This window comes from Paramacrobiotus metropolitanus, unplaced genomic scaffold (assembly GCF_019649055.1).
Source record: "Paramacrobiotus metropolitanus isolate TYO unplaced genomic scaffold, Prichtersi_v1.0 Parri_scaffold0000058, whole genome shotgun sequence".
In the NCBI taxonomy this organism is placed as follows: domain Eukaryota; kingdom Metazoa; phylum Tardigrada; class Eutardigrada; order Parachela; family Macrobiotidae; genus Paramacrobiotus; species Paramacrobiotus metropolitanus.
Genome location: NW_026570278.1, coordinates 580,080 through 604,073, shown reverse-complemented (window position 1 = coordinate 604,073; position 23,994 = coordinate 580,080). Strand labels below are relative to the sequence as shown.

Here is a 23,994-nt window from a genome sequence, read left to right as displayed (position 1 = left end):
GTAACTCATCTGCTCAAATACAGTTTTATGCTAAAGCCGACTTATAATCAGGCTACTTAAGAACAAAACTCGGGAATTAAACAGTATTATCAAGGTATAAAGCCAGATAACTCGACGTTAGAGAAAACCTTTTACGCTTACGCCGCAGATTGTAGATGTGATAGTGCCGAGACTGCAACCGCGAGAAGAAAAAAATCTGTACCAAAATTTAAATCTGGTACGAACCGTCAGAAAAATCATGTACTACTTGGATGGTGTCGTTTGAACACAGCAACTCGTATTTTGACGTCCGGCGCAACGAAACTCAGTTATTGCACACGTTAAAATCACAACAGCAAAGCAAAATACCTACGGCTACAGTTACTGGCACTGTCTGAACATCATCTTCTTTATGACAGCGCAAATTAACAAGCAGCGAAGTTCTAAATTTCAAACACCACGCTGTCGCACTCACTATTATGCAATGCAAGACTTTACATGGCGAGAGAATGCGGTTCCGGTACGGTTGATGCCTTCTGCACCCTGCGGAATCGGCTTCGAACAGTCGATAGGCAGAAAAATACGTTCCCAAGTAAATGGAAAGCTGCTTTCGTAGTCCTTTATGGCGAACAGTTCGCCATCATCGTGGTTGCCATCGTGCAAGAGCAGCGTGTTGTTAGTCCACCATTGTCGGAACCAGGCAAAATCGCAGCCACAATGCAATCGCCACAAGTAATCGCGAATTCGCGGTCAAAAATCCCGTGTCGGTTACAAATTCGTGTAATACAGTCCGTGTTCCAGACTCAACAACCGCAATGCGGGCAAATAACCGAACGCATCCAACTGTAGACTGCGGATCGTGGTGTTGGAAAACACTAGCATACGCAAGTAATAAAGGCGTTGAAAGTCGTCGCGCTGCACGTTCAGGTCGTTGCATTTTGAAATTCCAAAGTCCAGCAGACTGGTCAATTGGAAATCCCTGGCTATGGTCGTCGAGCGACTGCTCGTGCATCGAACGAGGTCGAACCTCACGATGGTCCGCCGAAGGGGTGCTAAGTCGGCGGGTGTGATGGGAAGGTCACCTTTAATGGTCCATCCTGCCGGTCGTGGCGGCTGCAGCGCCATGGCTTTGGCCAGCTGACGTATCTCCCGCACCTGATCTTCGTAAGTAGTGCAACTAGTATTTGACCGAATATGTCCTCTAGGCCAATGCTCCTCGCAGGACTGGTAATTCCGCCGCAGCCAACTGCAATGAGTTAGCTCACGCAGTGCGGTGCATTCATTCTGAGTCATCGGCTCGCTTGAAAACGTAGGAAACTCGTCGCTGGTTTTTGTGTTGTTTTCACAACGCTCCGGGAATTCTTCCTTGTCTGCAAGAATATTTTGCTTCCAACAGTTAACCTTCCTACGATTTCGTTGTATTTAATTTTAGAGTTTATATTCCACACTTACAAAGGTCTTCGTTAACCGAAAACGAATACAGATTAGTATGAAGAACAACGTCTCTGTTGGGAAATGGTGCTTCGGCACAGTCGATGGGCAGAAAGACATCGTTAAATCCCAGGTTCTCGTTGCGCCAAGAGTCGTACTCGATGCGGTATATTTCCCCCTCGTCCGCGTATTGCTTTAGTCCGCTGATACTAAACCAGCGCCGGAAGTGCTTGAACTCGCAGCCGCAGTGCAGTCTCACTAAATAGGTCCAAATATCTGCTTGAAAAATTTCCATTTCTAAGATTCCGCGCTCCAACGACAGCAGACGCAATCCCGGTAAATCCGCGAAGGTGCCAACTTCGAGGGATTCTATCGTGGAGTTAGCGAACTGGATGAGTCGGAGTTTGGCGGACTGCCAAAAGTCGGCTCGTCTGACGTCCAAGGCGCGGCAGTGATGCACGCTGAATTCCAGCAAATGCGGCAGCCGCAGTTGGGCCAGGTTCTTGGTGGCGCGCGGAGAACGGCAGTTGTGCAGCTGGAAGACCACCGCCTGTTCGCGCACTGGCGCCAAGTTCTCAAAGGCAACTTGGGGTCCATCATTCAGACTGACGAAGACCGCCTTGAGTGGCGGCTTGGACAACGCTAGCGCCAGTTGCTGTACTTCCTCGTTTGAGGCTTCACTGCTGCAGTTGATGGCCAGTCCCTGTTTCTGGGCGCACGCGAAGGAGTTGCCAATGTTAAAGCGCACTCCGCAGTGGGCGGTGAACTGCAACTCACATTGATCGCGCGTTATCAGTTCCGTGCTGAAATCGGGCAGCGGCGAAAATGTCATTGCCTTTTGGAAATGCCAATCTACTGATCAAAAGCAAGTGCCAAGTGTTCGACAGATGTTCGCTGGAGTGATAAGCTTACCTCTGCCTATCCCAAAGCTGTTCGGTGCAGACCCCAGAAGAATTACGCATGCAAGAAGGATTTGAAATGAATGCATAATGCTGCGTTTTCACTGGAAAATTAATTGGCAACACGCAAATGTTGCTGCAATCAAAGTAATTGACACAACGCTCACAATGACAACTTTGACAATGCACACAATAATCGCGCAGAATTACAACTTCTGACAATACTGTAAGCATTTAGAGTGCAGCGAATCGTTGCGGAAGCAGCCTTGCGCAAATCAATTAAGTAAAACTGAAAAGCAGTAAATAGCACCACTAATCAGTGCAAGTCGCTTTTTGGCAACAAAATTTACATGGAGTTTTGCTGACAGCCTGACACTGGGATTATGCAAAGGCCTTGTTAAACGGCAAATAAGTATTATCCACGCAGTCGTGTTGCCCTAAAGCGTGACATTAATTAGTCATCCAATTTTCAGCGGACACGGAACTGCACCAGCTGCGCGACACCATGCGGATGCTGAGTTATCCGGAAACGCTGTAACCTCAGGGTTCGTCCGAGTGGCAAAAGTTTTGCAGACTGACAGTGAACGACTACAGTAGCTTAAGCGGATGGTGCCAATCGCTAAACTCACAGAATATTTCAGCAGAAGTCTTTATGCATTGTACCGTTATTGTTAACGCGCGATTAAGACTTGTTTCGAATTTTCTTCTGGATTGCGCAAAATGTTTTATCGGAACTTAAGTTCGGATTTATGCTATTGGGTATTCATCGGCTTCATATTCGCACTAGAAAAATTAAAAGAAAGATAATGTTTCTAAAAATCGACAGGGATGCATGAAATCAATGCTGGCGTGCATTCACAGCAAGGAAAAATTTTTTCTACTTTTCAAAGTTAGCCATCAGGTAGAACTTCAAACATCACGCGAGAAACTTCACAAAAGCAAAAACACAGCACTAAGACCGTCTGTACTTGGGACGGTCGACGTTACGGACAACGTCACCCTACTCAAGGGCTTTTTTGTGTTACTTAAGCGGAAAATGCTATCATTTAAAATTTAGTGCTAACCTGCACAAGCGTAACGCTGTTAGTACTCGTATTTTTACCCCGCTTCTGCATATACAAAAATACGTTACGGAATATCGAAAGCTGGGCTTATCTCATAAAATAGCAGACCTCAAGCATATCCAGCTTTATCATTCCCAGCCTGGTATTGCTTTAACAATTTTTTTGGCTCAAAGTCCAAACAGATAAGTAATAACCAATAACAACACATACCGATGGACTTATGCGAGTGATGTTTGAATGCTACGCTTACTGGTCGCGCATCACCGGCAAAATGTATTTATCGTAAGACGATTTGCATGAGCGGCACCGGAGACTCGGAGACCAGCGAAGAGATAAGGAATGAGAATAATAACAGGAAATGATACTTCAAAAATTTTGACTAAAAGAACCTCACATTTTTCTTACAAAATAATCGTCGCTTTAAATTTTCTAAAGAGAAGCTACGTAGTACCTTGCTAATTGCACGTATAAGAGGGAAACAATTAGCGCGATGGATCAGAATATTTTGCGCCGCTCTTCTAAAGAACGTGCTGAGATATTTTTTGCAAAGAAGGTTTCGCCTTTGTCAAAAATTAATTAAGTAAGCAGATCAATTAACTAATTAAGCATATCAGTTGCTAATTAGGTGTCAGTTCATTTTGCGGCGCTGAATTAAACTGGAAACGTTTACATACCGTTGTTAGCCGACATGGTACACTGCCCGCCAGGTACAGTACATTTATGAATTAATTAACGCAGTGTAAACTGTAAATTGTAATTAACGTAAGTTACTTAATAGTCTGATAATAGATCAATTTATAATTGCTCATTTAGACGCTTATGTAAATGTATTAAAGTGTATGTGCGTAGTAGACTGTTGTTTTCATGACTTGCATGCCTGATGCCGTGATGCGTATTTGCAAAACGGAGCTGTTCACGCGGGTATTTGTAAAACGTGCCGTATCTTTCCTTCGACCAGTTAAAAAGCAGATCGGTTCGGAATGTTATGAATCATAATCCTGGTCAATACAAAACCAGACCGGAGATAAGAAAGCCAGAGGTGATTGAGGACGCGTAATATGGAACTTTACTGGCGACAGACTGATGTATGTAATTATCTTCAATAAGCCAGCAAAAAGCGATAAGTAAGCAACCAGACATTTCGCTTCGCAATCGCTTGCAGATTCGATGGGCTCAATTTTCCGTAAAACATCGTCTTTTCACCGCAAAAGCTTCGGAAATGGTACAGTACAATGGGTGTCCGTGCACAGCTGCGCTTACTCTTGTTTTTTTCTACTTATGTACAGTATCTGTACGTACTTATTCATTGTCAGTTTGCCATTATATACTGTAGCACCAGATTCGTGTACAAGAGCGGAAATTTTTCTGCCGGGCACAAATGGTTTCCATACCAATTTGTTCAAGTTTTATTTCACTACAGAATATTACAAAACAATGACAGTAATACGAGTATGTCTTTGGAAGAGCGCGAAAGCGAAAGTTTCCGCGCAGTACGCGAATTTGGGGATACATGCCGCCTTACAGATATTTTCTTATAGGAGTGATACCTCAAGATTTAATTATGGCCATAAATACGCCAGTACATCACTCTAATGTGTACGAGTAGACAAGATTATCAGTTCTTATTTTCCGTTGGCAGAGCTTAGCGAAAAGGTCTGCGTTAACATTGGATCGAACAGCCAGAATAATCTTCAATTCAGATAATATGTCCAGTCATCATACAAGTGTACGCTGCAGAAAACAGCGTGTATAGTGGGGATTAAATGAGTAGTGTGTTTGCTCACTGTTGCAACGGGTGCTACAGTACTGTACATGCATGCTGACTAAGTTTGACTACTGTAAAAATAAGGGATTTTGTGGTTTTTTCGATATTCAAATTTTACCGATTGCCGAATTCGAATTTTAAGGCCTTGTCCCGAATTCGAAGCGAATCTCGTTATGGTACGGTTGCTCAACCGCACGAGGTGGCTGTATGCAGTGGCCACGCCTACAGATACGGTACGCGAAGCCACCTCGCGAGGTGGAGTTGCTGTATCGCAACGAGATTCGCTTAGAATTCGGGACGAGGTCTTACTGTATTCGAATCTTGGTGAACTTAAGTTAATTCCATCGTCCCACAATTATCGCCCATGGCAGAATGTCGAAGAAACATGTTCATCGGCAACAGTAGCCGACGTGCTTAAACATAATGATTATTGGCATACCATTTTGACCGTTGTATCGAGTGTTATTTTTTGTTATTAATTTCTTATGTAATGTTGTCTTCCTCTAAACTTCGACACAACTAAATAGTCGATTGTTGCAACGCTTCGTATATGTACAGATAAATACTGATGCAGTATTGCAGTGAAACCTTGACGCTCAGATAACGAGATCGCTTAGATCAATAATTTGTTCGCTTAAATGCGGTAAAGACTTAATAGTGAACTGCACGTACCAAGAGCTATAAAAATTAATAGAATTTTTACTTTCATATCTAGCGCAAAGCTGCGACCGCAGTTAACGAACCACAGCACGGATGGTGATAGAAAAGATAGTTCATTTTCCGGCTTGTCTCCCTACAAACCCAGACACCGAGTTGTTGAGCCACGGCCGGAGAATTTTATCGCTTATCAGCAGCCCGAAAATAACAATACCGATCATGCAGATAATTCTCTCCAAAAGGCTATAAACTGAAGCGTTATCATTTTGCCGCTGCGTCTATTGTGATGCACATGCGGTTACCTTCAGAAGTCGCTTTAAAACTGCCTTGAAACAATTCGAACACTGACGGTCTTTGGTCCGTATCGATAAGATTTTATGCAGCGAGCAGCACTATCGACTACTTTACTCAGTATACATTAGATTGCTCGTTTCGGGAGTAATAAATACACGTGGACTTGTATGAGCCGCGTTTATGCTTTTCATAACATTGCCTTAATATTTTCATGGCGTATGCGTTAATTATTGCTATTAGAATATATATTCTGTGTGACCTCTCGTAATACCCACACGCATAACGTGCCGACGTTCCTCTGTTTTCTGAATGCAGTACAGTAATTGAGATCGTGGACAGCTACACTTTCGCTCAGAATAAATCAGCATGGTCTGTTGAGATGCTACTTTAGTACTTAATCGAGCGCTAGCATGGACGTATCGGCTACTTATTGCTTTTACGCAACAAGTGGGCGCTACGTCGAGGCTACGGTCGGTATATTCTTCAGGCTTATTTTGGTCTACCAATAGAAGTAACACGAACTGTGATGTACTCGTACATAATACACGACCATGCTTCTTCCATTCGTGCCGATTTTATTAGGCACAAGGCTGGAAAGGATACACCAGAGGCGGTTGGATGTACGACGATAACGTCTCTGGACAATAACTTGTGCCCAAGCGATGCCCACTCGCATCTTAACAATAGGTGATCGACTGATCGTATTATTCATAAGGCTTATCTAGTAAATACGATCAACCGCAAAAATCTTGGTCACTTACTTAGTCAATTAGCGATTTAGCTTACTGGACAGTAGTGGTATCTAGGTCAGTCTCTCAGTCAATAAGCAATTTTGCTCGATGGTCGCTGGTGCTATCTCGGTCACTCACTATCTCGGTCGCTATCTCGGTCAGTTCACTCAATAAATGCGGCTCTTTGTTTTTAGCGTTGTTTAGAAGAGTGGTCCTACCAAAATCGAACAGCCCGATAAACTTACAGTACTTACTTGATAACGCTGTACTGTACGGAAATAAGTTCAATTTATACCGTTGATTTTGCGTAATTAAAAAATTAAAAAGCCCTTGAGTAGGGGAATGGCGTTGTCCGTAACGTCGACCGTCTCAAGTACAGACGGTCCTAATGCGTTGTACTAATTTTGTTTTCGTAAAGTTTCTCGCGTGATGTTTGAAACTCTACCTGATGGCCAACTTGGAAAAACAGAAAAAAAATAAGAAAAACAATTTTCTTGCTGCGAATGCACTTAGCATTGATTTCATGCATCCCTGTCGATTGTTACAAACATTGTTACAAACATTGTCGATTGTTACAAACATTATCCTTCTTTAAATTTTTTTGGTACGGAATAGAAGCCGATGAATAGCCAATAGCATAAATCCCAACTAAAATTCCGATAAAACATTTCGCGCAATCCAGAAAAAATCTAGAAACAGTTCCCAATCGCGCGTTATCAATAACGGGTACAATGCGTGATGACTTCTGCTGAATTAGATTCTGTGAGTTTAGCGATCGGCATCGTCCGCCAATGCTATTGTAGTCGTTCACTGTAAATCCTCAAAACTGTTGCCACTCTGACTCGGACGAACCCTGAGGTTACAATGTTTCCGGATAACTCAACATCCGCATGGTGTCGCTCAGCTGGTGAAGTTGTACCTGATGGCTAACTTTGAAAAGTAGAAAAAATTTTTCCTTGCTGTGAATGCACTCCAGCATTGATTTCATGCATCCCTGTCGATTTTTAGAAACATTATCTTTCTCTTAATTTTTCTAGTGCGAATATGAAGCCGATGGATACCCAATAGCATAAATCCGAACTTAAGTTCCGATAAAACATTTTGCGCAATCCAGAAGAAAATTCGAAACAAGTCTTAATCGCGCGTTAACAATAACGGTACAATGTGCTAGGAGATCAGCGCCACTGCACAGGGCAGTGGATGCCGCGCTGACTCTGGCCCTTCGCTACTGCACGGGCAGGTTGTGTGGTTTTTCTGCATGCCGCCGCAGATCGCGCGGAGTTGTCTCGCAATCAGGAATAAACCTGATTGCTCGAGGTGTTTTTCCCTTCTTCCCTGTTTTCCCGATTTGTGCATTTATCAAAAATTACATTTTTAATAAAAGATCGTTCTGGTCGTGGCCGCGTTGTGCACGGTTCTGTGTGGCAGTCGCAGGCCACTTTTATGGTGGAGATTTGCGGGTTCGATCTCCGCATCCCTTTAATTTTTCATATCACGACCGCGCGATATCAACTGCGCGCACAGCCGAATTCCCTGTACGGTCTACCGGATTCCACGCCAACGCTACAGCGCAGTGTGGAGTATAGCCGTATCGAAAACCCGGAAACATCAGCACCGTATCCCGACGCATCGCGAAGGACCGGAGCTGATTTCTCCCCACTACCAGCCGAAACCTGTCTCCCTCATATATCGGAGGAACGACCAGTTTCTGGGGGTTCTTCTGTGGAGGAGCAGAAAAGCGGAAACGAGATCCTGCGTTCCAGACGACAGGCAGAAAGCAGCACACCGAACGCACCGCATCGCACAACGTCACGTCGTGTCAGTGCAGGTAAGCCGTCTGCAAAACTTGCAGAAACCGATGTGGTCTTATGACTAATTTTGCCGAACAATTTTCCGAAAGGATTGTTGTGATTTGCCGTAAATTAATTGCCGAAAACGGAAGCTTTAGAGGCAACCGTACTTCATCAAATTTTTGTTGAATATCGCCGATATTGCCGTCGATTTCCGTCATGGAAATTAATATTAAATTCAGCAATAGCTGCAGCCGATTATTTCGATTTTTGTAGAATCGCTTTCTACAATTCTCGTGATAAATTATTAATAGTTTATCAGCCGATTAACGCCGTAAAACTTTTGTCGAAACACGGGAAATATTCTTTCCATGTCTGAGCGCATTGACGGTCTATTTCCCGTAAGTCGATATTACAGTTCATACTGTAAGTAATTAATGCCGAATAACTGCCGATAAAAATATCGAAATTATAACAATAATCCCTAGTAATTTGAGGAATCAAAAAAATCGCCGATAGCCGATATTGTTTTATTTTTATTTCAGTGGAGGTATTGGGAATTATGCGCCCTTACGTCTACTGAGTAAACCGATCTGCATCGCAGATTTTATCGCGAAAATTTAAAGGCCATCCAGGCCTGAGGTGCCGGACAGCGAAGAAGGTTTATCAACCTTCTCGCTGCAATTTGACCGAATACGGAAAGCTGAAAAGCTACCGTGCAATATTGCCGTTCAGTTATTGATTCATTTCAATAATTTAAGTATTGAAAGCTATGGAGTGCCGATTGTATCAGCGCTATCTATAGGGAGCCGAAAGTGTTACCGCTTAATAATTATAGATAATAACCGCCGAAATTACACGATTACTTTCCTTTCACTTTGATCGGAAATCGTTTTGTGATTTAGTTGACTTCATACCGACCCATTTATGGGAAGTCGAAAATAAAAAACCATTTGGATTGCCGTATTCATTATTAGAATACAATCGCAATAATTATCGATTGTACTTTAATAATACCGCCGATATGCATCGAACTCCTTTGAATAAGGCAAGACAATTTGCCAATGGTTTGATCAAAACAGCCGACCGGATTATCCGGAACCAGCCGAACCAAGCCGAAGCGAATGATGCTAGCCGGCCCAGCGGGGCGAACGATAACCCCGCAGGGAAGATTACTCGAAATAAAGCCAAACAGATAGCTGCCGGTGGTGAAGCGATAGTGCACCAAGAACTACCACAAGTAAAGAAGCGAGTGGTAAATAATAGGCCGCCATTAGCCGACCTACCGATACCTGATTCGGTAGTACAGCCGACCTCGCCGGTGGTTCATATGAACCTAGATGAAGAATCATCGCCGACCATGTCGAAGTCTTCGTCGGTTCCGCTCATCAATATTAGTGAAGCCGAATCTAGTAAGCCGGTCGATACGTCAGAAGATGATGATGAGCCGCCTACAGTCATACCGATTTTGCCGAAGGCGCACTCAAGTCCCAGCCTTATCGATAAGGTTATGGGGAAGGACTTGACGCCTGTTATGAAAATACCGCCGACAACAGAGAACCCTGCTAAAGTGAGTCTTTTAATGCAGGCAACCGAAGCCGTTGTCGATATGCAAAACCAAGTATCAGAGTTGCGTATCCGACTCGAACAAGCCGAACAGTGTCTCGCCATCCGAAATAAGGCGGTCGCTGATTTAACAGCCGAGCAGGACAACCTGAAGGAGCAGCTACGGGTTGCCAACGGTAAATATAAGAAAGCAAGTGATGCTGCCGTCGGGCTCGGTGCCCATGTAGTCGACCGCGATAATACGATAAAACAATTAAAAGCCGAACTGAAGTCCGAAAAGGAATCGTCGAGCGTTGCAGCCGAAAAAAGCCGGTTAGATTTTAACAAACTTGTTGATATGTATAACAATCTGCTGACAACGTATCAACAGATGATGGCCGCCGCCGAGAATCAAATGGAATACGATGAAAGGCCGCCTACCAGAGTGCGTACTGGTCAGACCGAGACCACGCACTCCCGCATGGAGTCGGCCCATAGTACAGCCGACCGCATTAGCAAACAGCAAGTTTCCCAAGCCGAAGCAGTTATCATCCGCGAGGTCCTGCGGGACGAGCTGAGTAAGCTTGATAAGCGGACAAGCCGAACTAATAGTCCACTACGAAAAGCCGATCTAGCCGATGCCATACGACAGCCGGTTCCAAGGCCGTCGTACAATGGCAGTAAGGAAGACATCGATAGCTTCCTTATTAAATTTGAACAAGCCGCTAAGGAGAACCGCTGGGTCAGTGACGAGCGTAGGGTTGCCGAGCTCGCTTACTGCCTAAAGGACGAGGCGATCATATGGTACAATGGTCTGCTAACGTCCGTCAATAAGCCGACTACGTACCGGGAGTGGCGCGATCAACTGGTCGCGCGGTTCGGAGATACCAGACGCTCTGTTAATGCGTTGTCCGAACTAACTAACCGAACATACCGACCAGGTCAGGAATCACTTGAGAGTTTCTTTCAAGCGATGATGACGCTGAGAGACAAGGCAGGTTATGCCGGCACGCCGGGACAATTTGTCACCTTTCTAGTAAAAGGAATAAAGTCGCATGCAACCTTGCATGACAAAATCGAGGGCATGGATCCTCGTACGCCGGAAGAATTTCTCGAAAAGATCAGGTACTTGACGGCGAGTAATCCCGACAAGTACGTGATACCAGTCGGTAGTAAGCGTAAACAACAAGACTCCGATTCTGTAACCGTTCGTATAGTACAGACCCAGCCGAAGCCGATGAGCTATGCGGCAGCAGCTGCTAGCCCACCGCGTCCCAATATTGGGAATAATCGCCGACCGAACCGACCAGCTAATAATGATAATGGTAACGGTAATATTAGGCCAGCCGGTAATAATAATAATAACCAACAGCCGAGCCGTAACCGATTGTGGGCCGAGAACTCTGGACGTATTCCAGAGAATACTAACCGGACTCCACGGTTGGAAAAGGAAATGAGAAACGGCCGAGTAGTCGAGTACTGCCAGCAGTGCGATGTCTGCGGGCACTACTTTGAGGCATGCCAGTTTAAAGACGTCCCGCGAGCCGAAAACCCAATCTATTTGTCGTACCATGATCCGGTAACTGGGAATCGCCGGTACGCCCGGGATTTCCGCAGCCGAAGCCAAGCCGGAAGCGGAGCAAGCTCGCCTAACGGTGACCGCTCCCGAAACAATTCACAGTCGCGTGGCCAAGGCCCGGGCCGATCGTATGGTCCGAGGCCGACGTCGCACTCACCGCCGCCGCAGCAGAGTTTCTTTGCTGCCTCCGCAAGTAACCAGGAAAACGACAACGGGGAGTAACCGCCGGCAGTACTTCCCCGTTGCCTGGTGAACCGCCGGATACTACTGAATCTATAACAATTAGTGGTATCCGAATCACCGAAGCGACCGATCTACCTGAGCCGATTATTAACGAAATCAATCTCGATTATTCTACTGTCGATTCTACTAGAGAACCAAGCCGAGCACCACCGCTAACGCAGTGGGCGTTTATTAATGGCCGTAGCGTTCAAGTTATGGTTGATACTGGAGCCGAGACATCACTCATTTCGAATGAGTTTGTGGATGAACTAAAAGTAGAAAAATTTCCCCTAATTAAGCCGCTTAATATTCGAGGAATAGGAGGTATGTGCGGGTTCTTAGTTACCTACTACTGTGTAGTAAAGGTACATATCTTTAATCAATCGACCGACCATACCTTCTATATTAAGCCGACCGTCGACGATACTAAAGTACTATTGGGCCAAGGCTTCTTGGCTGGTACTCTCTATACTGTCCGTAATAACGAATTGCAGTGCATCCGTAGGATTAACACTGTTGTAATTCAGCCGATAGCTATCCAACCAATAAAGCCGAATATTATTGAAGAAATTGTTCCGATACCCGTGGCATCGGAACCTACTATTAATGCTACTACTATTCCTAAAGAGCCGACCCCTAAAGCCGAAATCGTTCCGATACCCGTGACAAAAGCCACGGGCAAAAGGAAAATTAAACTACCGCCGCCGAAAAAGTCGTTTGCCAAATTATGGCAGGAATACCGGGTTTTTGTTGTCGAAGTACAAGAACTAACGGAATTAGCCCATAAGTCCAGACAAGATATTCTTGTCTTAGGAGACGACACCGCGCCGATTCCGGGCATGAGTCCCGAACAAGCCGAAAAATTAATTAACAGTAATGATTCCGCTTTTACGGATGAATACCTCTTGTTATTAGAGAAGCAAACAAAGTTGAAGGAAGCATTTGAGCATTTTAAATTTGATGTACCGTATGCTCTCCGTGCCGACCTAGATGAGCAGATTAAAGTAAAGCCGGAAGCAACTGTTAAGTTGCCATATCGATTAAAGCCGAAATATAAGCCGAGTAATATGCCTCCAGAAACGGAAGGCATGACTAAATGCAACCGAGCGCCTCGGGTACATTTCCATCCCATGGCGTCAGTAATGGAATTTAGTAAAGACGAGCCGACTACAGAATGTAGATCACAATTAAAGCCGAACGATAATGTCGCATGTAATAATGCGAACGTCGAATCTAACGAGCCGAATCATGTCGCTAATGTAGCTACTAATGTACCGAGGACCACTAAAAAGCTATTCAGAAAGCGAACAAATATGGATGCATCCAAGCTAATTATTGTGAATGTAGAGCCGGTAGTCAATACCGAATCTGCGCCGAATAATAGGGAATCAGAAGTGCACACTGACCCCGCCGCTAATAAATTGACTTGGGAATTTTCCGAGTCCCCTAAAGTAGAATCAACTTTCCGTGGCCAACGCCTCCAATCGAATAAGGTGTTCGCTACCGACAAAATCCTAATTAATCCTGGTACAAATATGGCTACAGTAGTAGCACGATTCGACCCAGCCGAAAAGTTTTCAACTGACAAGTTTATGTTTCTGCCGAGCCCACATGTGTACATGGAGAGGCATGTTAAGCCGGTAGAAGGTATTGTGAAGCCGATCAATGGGAAATTTGAACTAGCATTGTTCAATTTCCATAATAGCCGAAAGTCCATTAAGAAAGGACAACTCATCGGATACTTAGAGCCGTATGAGGATATTGAAGCCGATGAAATTTGTATTAATTCGGTCTTATTAGCCGAACGGACGCCGGAAGAACAACAAGAGATTCGTGAAGCCGTTGATGCGCTTAAGATTAATTCTAAGCTAACAGCCGAGTAAATAGCGAAGATCAAGGAAGTATTTCTTGAATATCCCGACCTCTTCGCTACTAAACGCCGACCATTTGGTGATGTTACAATAGTAAAGCACCATATCGATACGGGTGATACCCTGCCGATTAAATGTAAGCCGCACCGTACCTCTTGGCGAGGACGGGAAATAATCGAAGAGCATGTTAAAGAAATGCTCGAAAAAGGAATTATTCGCCGGTCGAACAGCAACTGGTGTTTCCCAGTTGTGCTGGCTTCTAAGAAGAATCCAGACGGTTCTACCGGTACGCGTTTCTGCGTAAATTACATCAAATTGAATGATGTAACCAAAAAGAATAATTATCCTTTGCCGTCACCGGATGAATTACTTCAATCCGTAGCCGATAATGAGTACTATGTAGGTGTCGACTGTAATGCCGGGTTTTGGCAGATACAGATGGCCGAAGATTCAATTGAAAAGACTGCGTTTATAACGCAAGACGGTCTTTTTGAATTCTTACGCATGCCTTTCGGCGTGTGCAATGGGCCGGCTACGTTCCAAGAGACCATGAATAAGGCTCTTCTTGGAGTACGTAATGAAAACATTTTCGCATATCTTGACGATATCATTGTAGCCGCTAAGGATTTCGACGATTTGATTCGTAAGATCCGATTAATGTGTGAATGCCTTGTAAAAGTGGGCTTCACGCTTAAGCCGAGTAAGTGCCACGTCGGTGAAACCGAGTTGCACTTTCTTGGACACATAGTGTCTAAAGCCGGAATTAAAACCGATCCGGAGAAAATCTCCGCTATTCAGCAATATCCGAAGCCGCAAACTGAGAAGGATCTTCGATCTTTTCTTGGTTTATGTAACTATTACCGGAAGTTCGTTAAGGACTTCGCTAGCCGCACCCGAGCTATGTATGGCCTGTTAAAGGGCGAAATCGATGTCAAGAATAAATGGAAAGCCGAACATGACGCCGAATTTGTTGATCTAAAGAATGCTTTGATTAACGCGCCGGTACTTGTAAAATTCGATCCGAATAAGCCGACAGTTATCGAATGCGATGCTAGCACAATAGGAATAGGAGCTATCCTACATCAGGATGGTCATCCTATTGTGTATGCTAGCAAGCTTTTAACCGACGCCGAACGTAAATATCCGATTACCGAGTTGGAATGTATGGCTGTGGTATTCGCATGCCGTAAGTTCCGACATTTTATCGAATATTCGCACTTCTATGTGCAAACCGATCATCAAGCGTTAACAAATTTGTTACGCTCCGTGTCGAGAAAGGAAGGCCTTAACGGTCGCCTTACCCGCTGGGCTCTCCAGTTAAGTAGTCACAAGATGACTATTCAGTATCGGCCGGGCAAGCAATGCGATAACGCCGACGCCCTAAGCCGTCATCCTGTTGGACCGCCGGTCGAGACCGCCGACGATGACGACTGGGACGATATGAAGGATCGGAAGTTTAGTACTCCGACTATTCGTGTAGTTACTATTACCGACCCAGCCGAACACGACGAAGATGAAGATAATTTTAAATATTATCGAGCCGAACAGGAAAAAGATTCTGTAGTCGAAAAGCGTATTCATGCCCTTCAGGGCCGAGCCGAAAGTACTCATTTAATTAAACGAGATCCGAACTTTGAGTTGTGGAACGGAGTCTTGTACCGAATAACCGAAAAAGACGGCCGCCTTGATCGACGGTTCGTCGTGCCGAAGCATATGCGTGTTGATATAATGCATGCTATGCACGATACGCCGGCCAGTGGACATCTAGGTCCACTGAAGACGTACCAAGCAATAGCACTTCGCTATTATTGGGACGGTATGGTAGCCGATATTGATAAATACGTACGCAATTGTTATTTGTGCCAACACCGTAAAACCGAACGGAAGGCACCGCCGGGTAAGCTACAACAGATAGCTATAGGAGCCCCGTGGTTCCGCGTACAAGTCGATTTAAAAGGTCCTTTGCCGATTTCCCCACGAGGTAATACGTATATCGCCGTTGCTATTGACGAATTAACTAAGTTCGTAATAGCTAAGCCGATTCCTAATGCGAAAAAGGAAACCGTAGCAAGTTTCCTTATTCACGACGTATTTTTGCCATATGGCACGCCGCACATTTTGAATACCGATCGTGGAACTCATTTCCATAATAAACTTCTTGAAGCGATTAATCATCGCTTGAAGATTCAGCATCATTTTGGTGCCGCCTACCATCCTATTGGTAGAGGATTAGTCGAACGTCAGATGCAAACTATTGCTGATTCGTTAGTAATGTATGCCGCCGACGGACGGGAAAAGAATTGGGACACCATTCTTCCGTTCGTAATAGCCGCTAAAAATCGTGTCCAAAATAAAACTACTCGTATGTCGCCGTATTATATGTTGTATGGACGCGAGCAAGTTATTCCAGCCGATACGGTCACTAAGACCAATATACCAGCCGACCATGCATCGATAGCCGAATATATGGATGAATTTCGCCATAATTTGGCCAGAGCGCATGAATTAGCCGAAATCTATATTCGAGACGAATTTGTTAAAACTGCCGAGCGTTTCAATAAGAAACGTAGGGAAGATGATTATCAGATCGGTGAACTAGTTCTTCTAAAGCGAGAGAAGAAGAAGGGTGAAACCGAATCTTTCCGTGAAAAATTCGGAGGTAGATGGGAAGTTACCGGTTTCCCCTATACTAACGCAGTCGAAATTGAGAACAAAGACAAGCCGGGAGAAACTCGTATCGTAAATTGCGAGCGTCTCAAGCGTTATAACACCACCGAAGAAGACCGCAAAGGAATTACTTCGAAAATTCCGAAAACAGCCGAGAATGGTTTTAACGTTAATGCCGAGCCGTTTATACCAGCCGATACTGAAGAAGTTACGGAAACCGTAGGCAATACTGCCGAAAATATTGCCGAAGTCGAAAGCGACGATAACCAGTGGGAACCGGAAAATCAAATTCCCGCCGATAATAGCCGCAAAATTAACAAGAAAAAGCCGATAAAATTAAAACTTCATGTACGCCGTGGTAAAACGGGATATGTACATGTACGATAATTTTATGATTACCGTGTGGTTTATACCACTTGTCGAATAATTTCCCCTCGATTTTGACCATTACTGTGGTCCATATCTCTTGTCGATTCTTTATGAATTAACCGTTCCGATTTGGAAATTCTCCGCTAATACAGTCGTCCATACTTCTTGCCGAAATTTTATAAATCAGCCGCTCCGAAATGGAGACTTTAATTACCACATCGATGAGGTCCATACCTCTCCTATTGAATCACCCCTTATTATGGTGATCCGTAATTTTGGCCGAAATAATTTCCACTACTGTAGTGGTTCTTATCACATCCCTTATTAGGAGGTCCATACCTCTCGCCGAATAAATTCCCCATTACTATCGTAGTGGCCCGTACTTTCGCCGATTAAATTGTTGATTTATTTAGCCGCTCCGATATGGAGATAATTGCCGCTGAATTATACGTAGTGGTATAATTAAATTAATACGTGGTTCGTACCTCTCGTACAATCCCCGGTAACCTTGAGGTTCGTACCTATTGCCGTCATTGCCGATTATTAACCAACAAATGTTGTGGTCCGTACTTCTCGCATTGATTGTGGGAACGTAGCGCCGATTGAATTATTTGCCGATTAAATAAGTATGTCACCGTTAAAAAGCTGAATAATTGTTAGTTATAATTCACAATTATTACTCTGCCGACCATTGTAATTATTCACAGTAGACATTACTGCCGAAATATTGTGTGATTGAAAGGAGAACGGACACATCTCCGTGTTGACCATGCACAAATCCCCGTATTATGAGGTCCGTACCTCTTTGCCGAATTAACGCCGTAAATTTGCCGATTAATATATCCGTTTATATTACGATATAAACCCGTAACCTTGTATTTTGCCGGAATTCAGCCGACACTGTAATTTATTACAGTAATAATGCCGGGGATCGTAGCATCTCCAGATTTACCATGCCGATGAAAAATTATCAGAACAATGCCGAATAAACTTAAAAGTGCCGAACAAAATCCGCCGTAAAATTGTCGATAAAAATAAAAATATAAATGCCGACCAATTATTGCAAATTAATTATTGTAATTTATTTGCAGACCGAATAAAGCCGACACCAATATGGTGTACAAACGATCGCAAGGACAGCAATAACCGACTGTTTTGATGCAAACAGTGCCGATTTCCGCTATCTAGCTGATATGCAGCCATTCAATGCTGCACCGCCGACGCATTGTGAATACACCTGTGTTTCCCGCCGACTTGAGAAACCTTCGACGAGAAGTAACTCGTGAAATTACCGCTGGGCAAATGTCCATAGCCGAGTACGAGTTTTACCGTACTATCCTTTGGGATAAAAACCGGATCGTTGTCTGACCGCTGACGAGTACAACATGTATGTGTTTGAGATACTCAACACTTGCCGGAAATGATAAGCCGACGGGCGAAATGCCTGACAAATTTGTTCTCAATAAAAAGCCGAATACACCGTAAGGTGAAGAAGCCGAAATTCCATAATAATATGGAAAGAGTCGCCGATGCGATTTGCATCGTATAAGGTACTTGGCGAAGCGTTAAATGCTGTCGTCTGAGCCGTTTTACCGATCCTGCTGATGCTGACACCGACAAGTTGACGGATGCGGGTGCCGATCAAGCTGCGGAATAAAAGTCGTGATCGGAGGATAAATCAAGCCTCCGGAATGGAACGCATCATACCGGAATGGATCTCATTAATTTCGCCAAATTTTTGTGTATTTTGTGATTGTTAACAATAGTTTATATGCCGCCGAATGGGTCGCATTTTGCTCATTTTTTTGCTCACTGTTTTGTTTGTTTAGTGGAGCCTCGAAGGGACCTCGGCGTTCCACCCGTGGCATGCTAGGAGATCAGCGCCACTGCACAGGGCAGTGGATGCCGCGCTGACTCTGGCCCTTCGCTACTGCACGGGCAGGTTGTGTGGTTTTTCTGCATGCCGCCGCAGATCGCGCGGAGTTGTCTCGCAATCAGGAATAAACCTGATTGCTCGAGGTGTTTTTCCCTTCTTCCCTGTTTTCCCGATTTGTGCATTTATTAAAAACTACATTTTTAATAAAAGATCGTTCTGGTCGTGGCCGCGTTGTGCACGGTTCTGTGTGGCAGTCGCAGGCCACTTTCAAATGCATAAAGACTTCTGCTGAAATATTCTGTGAGTTTAGCGATTGGCACCATCCGCTTAAGCTACTGTAGTCGTTCACTGTCAGTCTGCAAAACTTTTGCCACTCGGACGAACCCTGAGGTTACAGCGTTTCCGGATAACTCAGCATCCGCATGGTGTCGCGCAGCTGGTGCAGTTCCGTGTCCGCTGAAAATTGGATGACTAATGTCACGCTTTAGGGCAACACGACTGCGTGGATAATACTTATTTGCCGTTTAACAAGGCCTTTGCATAATCCCAGTGTCAGGCTGTCAGCAAAACTCCATGTAAATTTTGTTGCCAAAAAGCGACTTGCACTGATTAGTGGTGCTATTTACTGCTTTTCAGTTTTACTTAATTGATTTGCGCAAGGCTGCTTCCGCAACGATTCGCTGCACTCTAAATGCTTACAGTATTGTCAGAAGTTGTAATTCTGCGCGATTATTGTGTGCATTGTCAAAGTTGTCATTGTGAGCGTTGTGTCAATTACTTTGATTGCAGCAACATTTGCGTGTTGCCAATTAATTTTCCAGTGAACACGCAGCATTATGCATTCATTTCAAATCCTTCTTGCATGCGTAATTCTTCTGGGGTCTGCACCGAACAGCTTTGGGATAGGCAGAGGTAAGCTTATCACTCCAGCGAACATCTGTCGAACACTTGGCACTTGCTTTTGATCAGTAGATTGGCATTTCCAAAAGGCAATGACATTTTCGCCGCTGCCCGATTTCAGCACGGAACTGATAACGCGCGATCAATGTGAGTTGCAGTTCACCGCCCACTGCGGAGTGCGCTTTAACATTGGCAACTCCTTCGCGTGCGCCCAGAAACAGGGACTGGCCATCAACTGCAGCAGTGAAGCCTCAAACGAGGAAGTACAGCAACTGGCGCTAGCGTTGTCCAAGCCGCCACTCAAGGCGGTCTTCGTCAGTCTGAATGATGGACCCCAAGTTGCCTTTGAGAACTTGGCGCCAGTGCGCGAACAGGCGGTGGTCTTCCAGCTGCACAACTGCTGTTCTCCGCGCGCCACCAAGAACCTGGCCCAACTGCGGCTGCCGCATTTGCTGGAATTCAGCGTGCATCACTGCCGCGCCTTGGACGTCAGACGAGCCGACTTTTGGCAGTCCGCCAAACTCCGACTCATCCAGTTCGCTAACTCCACGATAGAATCCCTCGAAGTTGGCACCTTTGCGGATTTACCAGGATTACGTCTGCTGTCGCTGGAGCGCGGAATCCTTGAAATGGAAATTTTCCAGGCGGATATTTGGACCTATTTAGTGAGATTGCACTGCGGCTGCGAGTTTAAGCACTTCCGGCGCTGGTTTAGCATCAGCGGACTAAAGCAGTATGCGGAAGAGGGGGAAATATACCGCATCGAGTACGACGCATGGCGCAACGAGAACCTGGGATTTAACGATGTCTTTCTGCCCATCGACTGTGCTGAAGCACCATTTCCAAAGGGAGACGTTGTTATGCATACTAATCTATATTCGTTTTCGGTTAACGAAGACCTTTGTAAGTGTGAAACATCAACTTTAAAATTAAATACTATGAAATTGTTGGAAGGTTGATTTTTAGAAATAAAATATTCTTGCAGACAAGGAAGAATTCCCGGAGCGTTGTGAGAATAACACGAAAACCAGCGACGAATTTCCTACGTTTTCCAGCGAACCGATGACTTTGAATGAATGCAGCGCACTGCGTGAGCTTACTCAGTGTACTTGGCTGCGACGGAATTACCAGTACTGCGAGGAGCATTGGCCTAGAGGGCGCATTTACTCAAATACTAGTTGCAGTACTTACGATGATTATGTGCGGGAGATACGTCAGCTAGCCGTGGCTATGGCGCTGCAGCCGCCAAGACCAGCAACGTGGACCCATAAGGGATATGTTCCCGTCGCACCCGCCGACGTGGCACCAATTCGGCGGGACATTATTAGGTTCGACCTTATCGGATGCACGAACAATCGCTCTACAGCAGCAGCCCGAGATTTCCAGTTGACCAGTCTGCTGACCTTTGGAATTTCGAAATGCAGCGATCTGGACGTGCAGCGAGACGACTTTCAGCGCCTTTCATACCTGCGTATGCTGGTGTTTTCCAACACTACGATCCGCAGTCTTCAGGTTGACGCCTTCGGTTATTTGCAAGCATTGCGGTTGTTGACCCTGGAACACGCCATCTATTACACGGACCTAAAACCGACACTGGATTTTGGACCGCGAATTCGCAATTATTTGTGGCGATTGCATTGTGGCTGCGATTTTGCCTGGTTCCGACAATGGTGGAATGACAACACGCTGCTCTTACACGACGGCAACAACGTTGAGGGCGAACTGTTCGCCGTTAGGGACTACGCAAAAAGCTACCCACTGACCCGGGAACGTATTTTTCTGCCCATCGACTGTTCCAGACCGATTCCGCGGGGTGCACAAGGTGTCAATCGTACCGAAACCGCATTCTCTCGCAACGCGAAGTCTTGCGTTGCAAAATAGCGAGTGGGGCAGCGTATTTTTCCACCAAAATCGAAAATTTCGTTGTCGAATAATTTGTTCTTTCATCAAGAAGATCGTGGGAATTGATAGTGCCAGACTGCCAGTAACTGTAGGGATATTACTATGCAGTTGTTATGTGAAAATGAATATAATTATTGCTTTTTCGGGTTTTCGGGACATTCATTAAATTTTAAAAGAAACATACATACAATAAAACTCAACGCCAAAGATCCCGAAAGTATTTTTCCAGAATAGTTGAAGATTTGAAGGTGGTCTCATAATTTTCTTGAAATGCAAGAATGTGGTTTCTCTCGAAACGAATGCCTATCTTGAATAACTGCATGGTTATGTGTAACCAGGCCCGTCGCGAGACCCCCGTTAGTTTTTCAAAACGCTACTCCACCCGCGGTTTTCATCGCACAATTTTTCTGGATATACCATTAGATTCGCTATAAAATTCTGAACAAAATGGTTGAGGCCGATTTTCGAAATTCGTTTCCCCCCAAAATTCGACATTATTGGGCGGTCGCCAATGCGACACCTCCCTTTTGGGGCGTTTCCCCTTGCAACTTTCAAAAATCTACTCCTCCAACAGTTTTCATCCTACATTTTTTCTGAATGCACCAATAAACTCACCGTAAAATTTTGAACAAAATGGTTGTAACCGATTTTTGAAATTCGTTTCACCCCAGAAACGAAACCAAGGGCGGTCTGCCATGCGACAGTGTGATTTCTGAGGGTTTCCCCCTAATCTGGGGGGTCAGGGGGAAAACCCCAAATTGGTGGGTGTCGCACTGGCGACCGCCCGTGGATGTCGACTTTTAGGGGAAACGAATTTTGGAAATCGGCCTCAACCATTTTGTTCAGAATTTCACGGCGAGTCTAACGGTGTATCCAGAAAAATTGTGCGATGAAAACCGCGGGAGGAGTAGCGATTTGAAAAACTAACGGGGGTCTCGCGACGGGCCTGTGTGTAACCAAAGCAGTTCCGTGTAAACTATCAGCGCCCTTAGCTCTTTTCCGTAGAGGCGCCTGGGTCAGTGTGCAGTAAAATTTTTAATCTGTTACGATTTCTCTTTTCTTAGGCGAGTTATGCCAAATCTTTTTTTTTACAGCTACAACGATTTCACCAATCATTGTAAAAGCGGCCGGAGAGATGCAAAACAAAGGAATTAAAGATGTTGAAAATTTTTATATTTCACAATTTCATAGCAAGTATCGAGCCGCTTATGGTTTCTACGGCTCGTTTTTATGCGTGCCGTTCATCCCCTGACCAACAGAAATTGCTTTACGGGAAGACATGACCAAGCTAGAACTAAGATATTTCAATAAAAGAATATGAAGCGCGACACGAAACATTCCCTCACAAGGACAGTCGAATAAGTCTGCTTATTTTTTACCAGGCTTCGGCTTGGCTGGCGCCGCGGGGCGGTGGGACAGGACGCTGCCGTCAGGGTTGCGTGCGTAGGCTGCAGATTGCTTGACCGTTCGCAGGACGCCAATTGCAGCGGCATCGCGTGGGCGGGGTAGAGATGGCATGACCGAGGGCCGACGGTCCACGTCAGTGACAGCGGCAGGGCGTGTACGGCCGGTGCGGGTCAGAGACGGCATGGCCGTAGGCGGAGATTCTACGTCAGTGAAACCGCTAGGGCGTGTACGAATCCCAGAAGGCGTGGCCGTGGGCGTAGCGTCCGTTTCAGTGACAATGCTAGAGCTTGTGTGGGTCACCGATGGTGTGATTGTGGTTGGACGGTCCACGTGAGTTGTGAGTCTTGTGACAAGGATTGGGAAGAGGGTAGAGTGGCCGACCGGTTTTGCAGGCTTTGGTGGGTTAGTGTTCGCTATTGGGAACAGGTGCACTGGGGTGCTAGGGGTATCGCTACCTGGCGGTACGGATTGACTGATTATTCTTTGGCACGTTCCATTCTTTTGCTCACTTTGAAGGTCATCGTGCAAACATTCGCATTGTCCATTATTGCAGTCTGGGCCGCATGTTCCATCACACTGGTCGTTTCTTTCGCAAATCGTGTTAACGCAACGTTTGGGCATTAAAGCTGCACAAAAGACCAACGATGTACGACGTGTACTGACGCATAGCATCTTGGTTCACTTACCATCGTCACCCTGGGCGTAAACGACGCACGCTGGAACAAGAACAGCAAAGCAGTAAACAAGACCGGTAATGCTCATTTTCACAAATGTTGACTGATATGGGTGCAATGAAAACCTCGCCTGTGGATAGTCTGTCTTATGTACCGGGCATCACTTGCTTACATCAGCATCGCCTGTCCATGGAAGTCTGAAACCTGGCAAATAACAGGAAATGGATGATGAGGTCTCTGAGAATTTATGTCGATTTATTCGCATGTCAGCGGCAATACCGCTTTATTACAAGAAGATTGAATACGCGGCATAGCCTTCTTAACACTGCAAAGTTCCTGCGGCTTGTCCAAAAGGGAGTTTTGCAATGCAGC

The 23,994-nt window shown here is 45.2% G+C and overlaps 2 protein-coding genes across 3 annotated transcripts; one reads left to right on the top strand and one right to left on the bottom strand.

Moving 5' to 3' along the window:
* Positions 1-403: 403 nt before the first annotated feature.
* Positions 404-4,179, bottom strand: LOC129593029 (uncharacterized). Its single transcript, XM_055489213.1, has 4 exons — positions 4,048-4,179; positions 2,323-2,746; positions 1,432-2,262; positions 404-1,349 (listed from the first exon to the last, which is right to left on the bottom strand). The coding sequence occupies exons 2-4, from the start codon at positions 2,396-2,398 to the stop codon at positions 748-750; spliced, it is 1,509 nt and encodes a 502-aa protein (XP_055345188.1). The 5' UTR covers positions 2,399-2,746; positions 4,048-4,179; the 3' UTR covers positions 404-747.
* A 3,815-nt stretch (positions 4,180-7,994) lies between these two features.
* LOC129592989 (uncharacterized) lies at positions 7,995-21,839 on the top strand. 2 transcript variants are annotated; one of them, XM_055489167.1, is made up of 4 exons: positions 7,995-8,648; positions 19,561-19,651; positions 19,712-20,542; positions 20,625-21,839. In XM_055489167.1, exons 2-4 carry the CDS (start codon positions 19,576-19,578, stop codon positions 21,518-21,520), a joined length of 1,803 nt encoding a protein of 600 aa, XP_055345142.1. In that variant the 5' UTR covers positions 7,995-8,648; positions 19,561-19,575; the 3' UTR covers positions 21,521-21,839. The 2 variants fall into 2 exon arrangements, with proteins under 2 accessions (XP_055345142.1, XP_055345141.1); XM_055489166.1 differs by lacking the exon at positions 7,995-8,648 and having other exon boundaries at positions 19,327-19,651.
* Positions 21,840-23,994: the final 2,155 nt, after the last annotated feature.

Bases quoted from the DNA above. Each gene is read 5' to 3' on its own strand.
- LOC129593029 (XM_055489213.1), bottom strand. From the start codon at position 2,398: ATGCATTCATTTCAAATCCTTCTTGCATGCGTAATTCTTCTGGGGTCT. The intron at 2,263-2,322 runs GTAAGCTTATCA...TTTGATCAGTAG, and splicing joins CAGCTTTGGGATAGGCAGAG to ATTGGCATTTCCAAAAGGCA. The intron at 1,350-1,431 runs GTAAGTGTGGAA...ATATTCTTGCAG, and splicing joins TTCGGTTAACGAAGACCTTT to ACAAGGAAGAATTCCCGGAG.
- LOC129592989 (XM_055489167.1), top strand. From the start codon at position 19,576: ATGCATTCATTTCAAATCCTTCTTGCATGCGTAATTCTTCTGGGGTCT. The intron at 19,652-19,711 runs GTAAGCTTATCA...TTTGATCAGTAG, and splicing joins CAGCTTTGGGATAGGCAGAG to ATTGGCATTTCCAAAAGGCA. The intron at 20,543-20,624 runs GTAAGTGTGAAA...ATATTCTTGCAG, and splicing joins TTCGGTTAACGAAGACCTTT to ACAAGGAAGAATTCCCGGAG.